The sequence below is a fragment of the Plecotus auritus genome (genome assembly GCF_963455305.1).
Source record: "Plecotus auritus genome assembly, chromosome: 2".
NCBI lineage: Eukaryota > Metazoa > Chordata > Mammalia > Chiroptera > Vespertilionidae > Plecotus > Plecotus auritus.
The window spans coordinates 27,902,313-27,911,915 of NC_137771.1; the positions used below are offsets into that span (position 1 = coordinate 27,902,313).

General features: G+C 43.8%; 1 protein-coding gene across 3 annotated transcripts in view; it reads left to right on the forward strand.

Moving 5' to 3' along the window:
• GPBP1L1 (GC-rich promoter binding protein 1 like 1) overlaps positions 1–3,151 on the forward strand; it is a 57,253-nt gene extending 54,102 nt beyond the window's left edge. For all 3 annotated transcript variants that reach the window (XM_080654466.1, XM_080654465.1, XM_080654467.1), the window contains 2 exons: positions 714–816; positions 2,264–3,151. In XM_080654466.1, coding sequence (XP_080510592.1) covers positions 714–816; positions 2,264–2,416 — 256 coding nt within the window. In that variant the 3' untranslated portion in view covers positions 2,417–3,151. The remainder of the gene's footprint in view (positions 1–713; positions 817–2,263) is intronic.
• The last annotated feature ends 6,452 nt before the right edge of the window (positions 3,152–9,603 follow it).

Consider the following 9,603-nt stretch of genomic DNA (forward strand, 5'->3'; position numbering starts at 1 on the left):
CAGTTGAAAAGAGGAGAGAGGAACCTGTTTCCTGCGACTGTTGTGCTCTCTCCTTGGACCCTCCTAGCCCATCTGAGCAGTTACTAAACGACTCTTTTAAGGGGCCTTGGGAGGCATGAGGCCCCAATGTCTGGAGCTTGTTCTTTAAATGAGAGCCTTAAACACAGAGCAGCCAACTGTCTGGGCAGCTGAATGGCACATGGGGCCTACCGAGTATTATAGTACCTTCCTGAAACCAGGCTCCTGTGCAGAGGAACTTTTGGGGTCATAATGTTAAGAAGGAGACCATTAATGTCATGAAATTGAACAAGAACTTTATTACAAAAAAAAACCAAAAAACTTTATTACATGTGGAAATGTGCTAATTTGCTCACGAGACAAAAGTGAGATTTATTCCTCTGTTTTTTCTATGGGACAGTGACGGCCCTTGCAATTTTGCTCTTTTCATTATGCTGTGTTATTTTCTGCTTTTAATATCTCTTCTCTGTAGCTCTTATGATCTGGAAAGAGCAACTTTGGAGAATCCCCCATTTAATTACAAGCACCTAACTAACAATAAAGCTTATTTCACTGGGGATAAAAGAACCTAAGTTTCTTCTCTAACATCGAAGTGGGTACCATTGCCCCTGGGCAGAAAAGTTTTCTGTGGAAAGTTGTGGGCTTCCCACTTATGCTTAAAGGCATGTTTTCTTTGCCTGACCCCCTTCCTCCAGGTTATTGAAAGCAATGGGATGGCAGGAGTATCCTGAAAATGATGAGAATTTCCTTCCCCTCACAGAGGATGAGCTTAAAGAGTTCCATATGAAGACAGAGCAGGTATGTCATTAATCTTTCCTGGAGACCAATTAACGAGTAGGAAAATTGAGGTGTCAGGACAGTCGTTGCCCTTAAGGAGCCCAGCTTAGTGCGAGAGAAGGACCTTGAAAAAGAAAATATAAGTTGCCATTTTTTATACACACACACACACACACACACACACACACACACAAACACACACACCACCACCACCACCACCACCACCACCACCCCAAGCGACAGTTTGGAGACCATCCAACCTGTAGCTATGATGCGTAATAACCACCAGGGGGCAGGCGCTCAACACAAGAGCTTCCAAGCTGCAGTGACTTGGTAGCTGCGGTTCTTGGGTGACACACCCAGAACCAGAGAGGAGGGAGCCCAATTCCGGGGTGCATCACCCAAGAACCGCCCTCTCGCAAATCCAGGACCCCTCCGGATGTCAGAGAGCCGGTTTCGGCCTGATCCCCACAATCAAAATATAAAAGGACATCTAAATCTGCCTAGGCAATAGCTATCTGCAGTGTTGCATACAAAAACCAGGTCAGTGGTTAGCAGGTTCCAGGAGGTAGTATATTCTTTCATCTGGAAGCTTTCACCCCTTATCAGAACCACAAGACTGTATTCCAAAGTTGTGAACTAAGCCCTTGGTTCCTAGGGACGCAGGCTCACCCTCTTATGCTGTTAGTCCTGTGGGTTTCCTCTGGTACTCTGGCCAGAGCCAAGAAGCCAAATTTGAATTTATTCAGTAAATGCTTGAATTCTTGCTCTGAGTAAAATACTGCCAGACCTTAGAATTTACAGTGATGGACATGATCAATGAAATCTTGCCCTAACCGGTTTGGCTCAGTGGATAGAGCGTCGGCCTGCGGAGTGAAGGGTCCCAGGTTTGATTCAGGTCAAGGGCATGTACCTTGGTTGCAGGCACATCCCCAGTAGTGGGTGTGCAGGAGGCAGCTGATCGATGTTTCTCTCGCATCAATGTTTCTAATTCTCTATCCCTCTCCTTTCCTCTCTGTAAAAAATCAATAAAATATATATTTAAAAAAAAAAAAAAAAAAAAGATCAATGGAATCTCTACAGACCTCATGGAGCTCCTATCCTAGTGGTATATATATAAATCATAAGTACCAATTGTGTCCTATAAAGCAAAAATATAGGCTAAAAGACTTTGCTACTCAGAACTCTGTTTCCCTATCATTGTCATCACCTGGGAGCTTGTAGAAATACAGAAGCTCAAACCCTGCCTCAGTCATTCTGAATCTGCATTTTAAACAGATACTTAGATTATTCATTTGTGCATTAAAGTGTGATAAGCACTCCTACAAGAAATCTTGCATCTGTTAGAAGGCCTCCCTCTAAAATCTGCCTAGAATTGAATTTCAGCCTGACCTTTCCCAGGTCCCAAGGGCCCTGTGTCAATATTGATGTTTTGTTTTGTTTTTCTTTGTTTCCCATGCTTACACAGCTGAGAAGAAATGGCTTTGGGAAGAATGGCTTCTTGCAAAGCCGCACTTCCAGCCTGTTCTCCCCTTGGAGAAGCACGTGCAAAGCAGAGTTTGAGGATTCAGACACAGAAACCAGTAGCAGTGAAACATCAGATGACGATGCCTGGAAGTAGGCACATAAATATTCACCGTTAAATCTGACCCATAAACTCAGCTTGTGTGCTTCGGAGAATACAAAAAATCTTATCCTTTTCTTACGTTGTTGTTGAATATTTCATGCACAAGGGAAATAATCATATCCCAAAGAGAGAGCGATTGGCTTGTTTAGCTTTTGTTGTTTTTCTTTCCTGTTATTTGCTTTGTAGAGAAAATTTGTGTGGTGAGAAATATTTTTGAAATACACACACAGTCTATATGGGGCGATGCACAAGTGGGAGCTGCCAGTGCAGGGAGGAGGAGACACTGGTCTGCAGCAATAGCTCCCACCAGCCCTTGGGGCACTCACCCCTGTGCTCAAGCAATCATTGTCAATGACAAAGTGACTATTGAAGTTATAATTGTATTAAATTAATGCTAATAATTTGGATATTTTATTTTATTTTTGGCTGCTCGGGTAACGTTAGCCCTTAACCAAGCATATGTGGGGGGGGGGGGGGGGGTGTTTGTTTGTTTCTTTTTTTTTCTGTTTTGGGTACAGCTGTAAAATATTTGGATATAGGAAATGTGTTATTCTTGCGGCCTTGATATTCAGGGTGGATTGTAAAATATAAATTTTTGTGAGATTTCAAAGATTAAGATTATTTTGATAACATTATTTACAGATTTAAAAGATGTGGTTATCACAGGTCTTGAGGGGGAAACTACTGCATAAAATAACTAACTTGGAATAAATATTTTGCATCAGTTTGGATTGTCTTGTGTAAGAAGTATATTTTCTTTAAAATTAGGTTGAGTGGTTTCTTTTTTAGGGGAACTGCTTCTGGCAGTATGAGGAACATCTGAATTCACACGCACCTGTTTCTCCTTTTAGCAGCTACTTTTTTGAAAAACCTGTGCAATAAAATTACCAGTAATAAAATCAGAAACCCAAGTTTATTTCCAGAAACTGTTATTCACTGCCCATGTACTTACCAATGTATAGATATTAAGGAAGGTCTGTGCCTCATTTTTCCTGCAAAATAAGAATATGTGGGAAAGGGTTTGAGCCAATGCTGGCTAGGTGACCAGTGGAGGAGACAGATTTTTTCATTCAACAATACTCCCCAGGTTCTTGTGTGTCCCAGGTATTGTGCAAGGCTCTGGGTGATACAAAGAGAGCCCGGACCAGTAGGGAAGAGAAGACACAGTTATGTTAAAAATGAAAATTTAACCCTGGCCAGGTAGCTCAGTTGGTTAGAGCATCATCCCCATATGCCAAGGTTACAGATTTTATTCCCAGTCAGGACACATACAAGAATCAACCAGTGAGCCTGATCAGTTGTGGCTCAGTTTGTTGGGCATCGTTCCGTGCACTGAAAGGTTTCTGGTTAAATTCCCAATCAGGGCACATGCCCAGTTTGCAGGCTTGATTCCCCAGTAGGGGTGTGCAGGAGGCCGTCAATTGATGTTCCGCTCTTTCTCTCTAAAAATCAATACAAGTATTTTTTTAATCAACCAATGAATGCAGAAATAAGTAGAACAACAAATCAATGTTTCTCTCTACCTCCCTTCCCTTTCTAAAATCAGTCAATAAAAAGAATACCCCTGGCTGGTGGTGTCAATGGTAGAGTGTCAGCCCACTCACTGACTCAATTCCTGGTCAAGGGCACACACCTGGGTTACAGATTCAATCCCTGCCCTGGTTGGGGCCCATGTGGGAGGCAACAAATCAATGAGTCTCCACTCTAAAAACCAATGGAAGCCGAAACCGGTTTGGCTCAGTGGATAGAGCGTTGGCCTGCGGACTGAAGGGTCCCGGGTTCGATTCCGGTCAAGGGCATGTACCTTGATTGCGGGCACATCCCCAGTTGGGGGGTGTGCAGGAGGCAGCTGATCGATGTTTCTCTCTCATCGATGTTTCTAGCTCTCTATCCCTCTCCCTTCCTCTCTGTAAAAAATCAATAAAATATATTTTTTAAAAAAAAACAATGGAAAAAATATCCTCAGATGAGGATTAACAAAAGTAAATATATCTTCTTTTTAATGTATATTTTTATTGCCCCAGCTGGTTTGGCTAAGTGGATAGAGCATCAGCCTGTGGACCAAAGGGTCACAGGTTCAATTCTGGTCAAGGGTATATACCTTGGTTGCAGTCTCCTCCCCTGTCCAGGGCTCCTTCAGGAGGCAACCAATCAATGTATTTCTCTCACATAGATGTTTCTCTGTCTTTCCCACTCTCCCTAAAAGTCAGTGGAAAAATATCCTCGGTTGAGGATTAACAAAAAATGTATATATTTTTTTATTTCAGAGAGGGAGAGAGGGATAGAAACAAATGATGAGAGCAAATCATTGATCTGCTGCCTCCTGCACGCTCCACACTGGGGATCAAGCCTGCAATCCAGGCACGGGAATCAAACCATGAACTCCTGGTTCATAGGTCAACGCTCAACCACTGAGCCATGCTGGCTGGGCTAAATAAAAAATTTTAATGAAAGTTTAGGCCAAGATCTGATGGACAAGCAGCAGTTAAACAACAGATATTTACTGCCACTCTGGCAGTCCCCACAGTACATGGTCCCTAGTGGATATAGAGGTCCAAGATGATACTCTAATGGGTGACAGCAGAAGAGTAACAGGCCTGATTTCATGTTAGAATGATGACTAACGAAGTGTGGGCTCCAGGTGGGGTTTAAGTTAGAGACAGATCAGAATGACATTTTCTAGATTCTAAGGTTGGGAAGGCAGAGACCCTATCTGCCTTTCTGTACTCGTCTCTTCTGCTACTGGTATAAACAGTCTATGTGCAAGCTGTGGAAATAGTGGCTAAGATAGAGCAGTAAGAATTATATTGTATTTCATGGAATATATATTCTTTTAAGACATTTTTTATGCACTAAGAGAAAGATTGCCAAATTGTGACACTCCCGTTAGTCATGAATCTGATCCCAGTGTTTAAAAATGTGCATCTTAGAATCAATGAAATTCATTCATGCACCACATAATGATGTTCCAGTTAACAGGCCCCATACAACAGTGGTCCCATCTATCTTTCTAATAAAAGTAATATGCAAATTGACCACCACTCCAACACAAGATGGCTGCCCCATGTGGACACAAGATGGCCAGCAGGGGAGGACAGTTGGGGGCGATCAAGCCTGCAGGGGAGGGCAGTTAGGGGTGACCAGGCCAGCAGAGGAGGGAAGTTGGGGTGGACTAGGCCTGCAGGGAAGGGCAGTTGGGGACCCAGGCCTGCAGGGGAGAACAGTTGGGGGGGACTGGGCCTGCAGGGAAGGGCAGTTGGGGGCAATCAGGCTGGCAAGGGAGCAGTTAGGCATCAGGCTGGCAGGGGAGTGGTTAGGGGGTGATCAAGCTGGCAGGCAGAAGTGGTTAGGGGCAATCAGGAAGGCAGGCAGGTGAGCAGTTGGGAGCCAGCAGTCCTGGATTGTGAGAGGGATCCCAGATTGGAGAGGGTGCAGGCTGGGCTGAGGGACATAACCTCCCGTGCACGAATTTCATGCACCGGGCCTCTAGTATATATATAAAAAGCTAAGTGTCTGCCTGACCGGTAGCTATGATGTACAGTGACCACCGGGGGCAGACGCTCAACGCAGGAGCTGCCATGATGCACACTGGCCATTGAAAAATAACACCATGGACCTGGTGCCAATAAACAAACACTCAGCTTCCCCCAAGTGGGATACAGGCCCCACTACCCTGAAGCAACACCCCACCAAATCACAGCCAACGCTGCCAAGACGCCATGTCACAAAATGTGGTCCACAGCCCAGCCCAGAAGCGGTCACTTTGGACACTGGGTAATGATGTTACATAACAACACCCAGCTTCCTCTCCCTAGCTACTAGCCTCCTTGGAGTTTCTTCAGCCCAGGAACCCAACTTGCTTTATAGCCAGGTGCAAACATTTTACACTTTAACCAAATGTTTGTGAAGCGTTTTCCCATGCCTCATCTCATTTGATCCTCACAAAAGTCCTGGAGTAGATAGGAGACTTTCTTTCATTAACAGGAAAACAGAGATTTAGAAACTTGACCCAACTGGAAAGAAGTAAGAACTGGTGGAACTTGAAAATGACTTCAGGTTTCTCATTGCGCAGAATATAGTCAAACACTGCTGCAGTTAAATACTTTACCCTTAGTTCTCCCTGTGTGATCTACAGTAATAATCTGCTTTTTGTTGATATTTACTGCTGTGTTGCTGACAATTACCTGAAAGAGAAGTTGGGGGATGCTTCACTGGGCTGGAAAAAGTTTAGCTACATCAGAAAGCAGATCTAATTAAGCAAGTTTGTCTATATAAAAGGCTAAGTTGACTGGCACATTCAAGATACATACAAAGCTCTTGCTGGCAGCAATCACACACGTGTTTTGATCGGTCATTGTCGATCATGAATTTGGTTGACACTTATAGAGAAAGGGTGAATAGCAATATTAAAATATTTCTTATAATTAATTTCTTTCAATGTGCACAAATCTGTGCACCGAGCCACTAGTAAAATTATAATAGAGCTAAAAAAAATCCTATCACCTAGTGACATAGCCATCATAAGCACAATGCATTACTTACAAGTTTGTAGTGATGCTGGTGTAAACAAACCTGCCCTGCCATTTGTATAAAAGTATAGTACATACCATTATACCATACATAATGCTTGATAATACTTATTGGTTTATGTATTTACTATACTTTTTATTTTAGAGTGTGCTCTTTCTACTTACAAGTTTGCTGTGAAGCACTATGTTGTGTTATGCGGACAGCAGCCTCATATATCTCATGCTTACTACATCTCTTGAATATTCTCTTGGCTTGATTTAATCTCATGTTTTGGACATACTGTGCAGTAGGGGTGCGGAACCTTTTTTCTGCCAAGGGCCATTTGGATATTTATAACATCATTCACTTACTATAAATTTATGTTGCTATGAAAAAAGCTAGATTTTTAAAATTATCTCGATATATCTCTCTCACATTGATGTTTCTCTCTCTGTCTCTCCTCCCTCCCACTCTTTAAAAAAAATCAGTAGAGCCCTAACTGGTTTGGCACAGTGGATAGCAGCCTTGGGCAAACTACAGCCCACGGGCCGGATCCGGCTGTTCTATCCGGTTCTCTTGCTCTCCCCTCCGCTCCTTTACTTTGAATTTATATTAGTTCACACAAACACTCCATCCATGCTTTTGTTCTGGCCCTCTGGTCCAGTTTAAGAACCCATTGTGGCCCTCAAGTCAAAAAGTTTGCCCACCCCTGGGATAGAGCGTCGGCCTGCGGACTGGAAGGTCCCAGGTTCAATTCCGGTCATGGGCATGTACCTTGGTTGCGGGCACATCCCCAGTAGGAGGTGTGCAAGAGGCAGCTGATCAATGTTTCTCTTTCATCAATGTTTCTCTCTATCCCTCTCCCTTCTTCTCTGTAAAAAATCAATAAAATATATATATTTTTTAAAAAAATCAGTAGAGCCCAGCCAGCGTGGTTCAGTGATTGCGCGTAGACCTATGAACCAGGAGGTCACGGTTCAATTCCGTTAGGGCACATGCCCGGTTTCCAGGCTCAATCCGAAGTGTGGGGCGTGCAGCAGGCGGCCGATCAATGATTCTCTCTCCCTTCCTCTCTGAAATGAATTTAAAACTCTTTTTCAATTAATAGAAAAATATCCTTGGGTGAGGATTAACAAAAAAGAGAGAACAAGCGAGGCAGCTGTACCCTCTTCCAGGACATACAAAAGTCTATCCAAGATGAGTAGGGTAAAACTCAGGATGCCATAAAAGCTACCATGGTCATGAAGAACCTGAACCTGGCTCTTTTGCATCTACATACCCTAGGTTCAGCCAGCAAAGACTCCCTTTCTTTTTTTAATATGTCTTTATTGTATTTTTGAGAGGGAGAGGAAGAGAAGATAGAAACATTGATGATAGATAAACATTGATCAGCTGCCTCCTGCACACCCCCAATGTGATTAACCCTGAAACCCAGGCATGTGCCCTGACCGGGAATCGAACCAGCGACCTCTTGGTGCATTGGAAGACATTCAATTCATTGAGCCATGCTGGCCAGGCAAGACTATTTCTTAACTTCCTGGAGAACCACTTCCTAGATGAGGTGAAATTCATCAAGGAGGTGGTTGACCACCTGACTAACACAGGCCAACTGAACTGGGCAATATCTGTTTAAAGGTTTCACCCTCAAACATAACTAAAAGCCTTTGGAGACCAGAGACCTCTGAGGGGCCCCTCTGTGGCCCCTGGTGTCAGGTTTCTCTGCCTGAGCCTCTCCCGGCAGCCTTCTAACCACCATGGTGCCCTCTCCAATGCCCTGGACCAAATGGAAACAAAGCTTTTGGCAGAAGAAAAAAAAGACATGGTTTCCTGACAGAATGCTCATAAAGGCAGACTGCCTACTCTCCCGTGTTTCAAGAATGAAGAATGAGCCCTAACCGGTTTGGCTCAGTGGATGGAGCATCGGCCTGCAGACTCAAGGGTCCCAGGTTCGATTCTGGTCAAGGGCATGTACCTTGGTTGCGGGCACATACCCAGTAGGGAGTGTGCAGGAGGCAGCTGATTAATGTTTCTCTCTCATTGATGTTTCTAACTCTCTATCCCTCTCCCTTCCTCTCTGTAAAAAATCAATAAAATATATTTAAAAAAAAAAAAAAAGAATGAAGAATGATACTAACTTGGGTTACATCCAGTTAGGCAAACAAAAATGAGTAAGATAACACTTTCCTGCCAGAGGCCATTAGATAACCAATGATAGAGTGTGTTAAAAGGGCTCAGCGAGCCCTAGCCGCTTTGGCTCAGTGGATAGAGTGCTCCTTCAGACTAAAGGGTCCCGGGTTCGATTCCAGTCAAGGGCACATGCCCCAGTTGTGGGCGTGATCCCCAGTGGCGGGGTGGGCAGGATCCCCAGTGGGGTGCGGGGGGGGGGGGCAGGAGGCAGCCAATCAATGATTCGCATCATTGATGTTTTTATCTCTCTCCCTCTCTCTGAAATCAATAAAATATATATATATATATATATATATATATATATATATATATATATATATATATATTGCCCTAACTGGTTTGGCTCAGTGGATAGAGCGTTGGCCTGCGGACTGAAGGGTCCCAGGTTCGATTCCGGTCAAGGGCATGTACCTTGGTTGCAGGCACATCCCCAGTAGGGGGTGTGCAGGAGGCAGCTGAATGTTTCTTTCTTTTTTTTTTTTTTT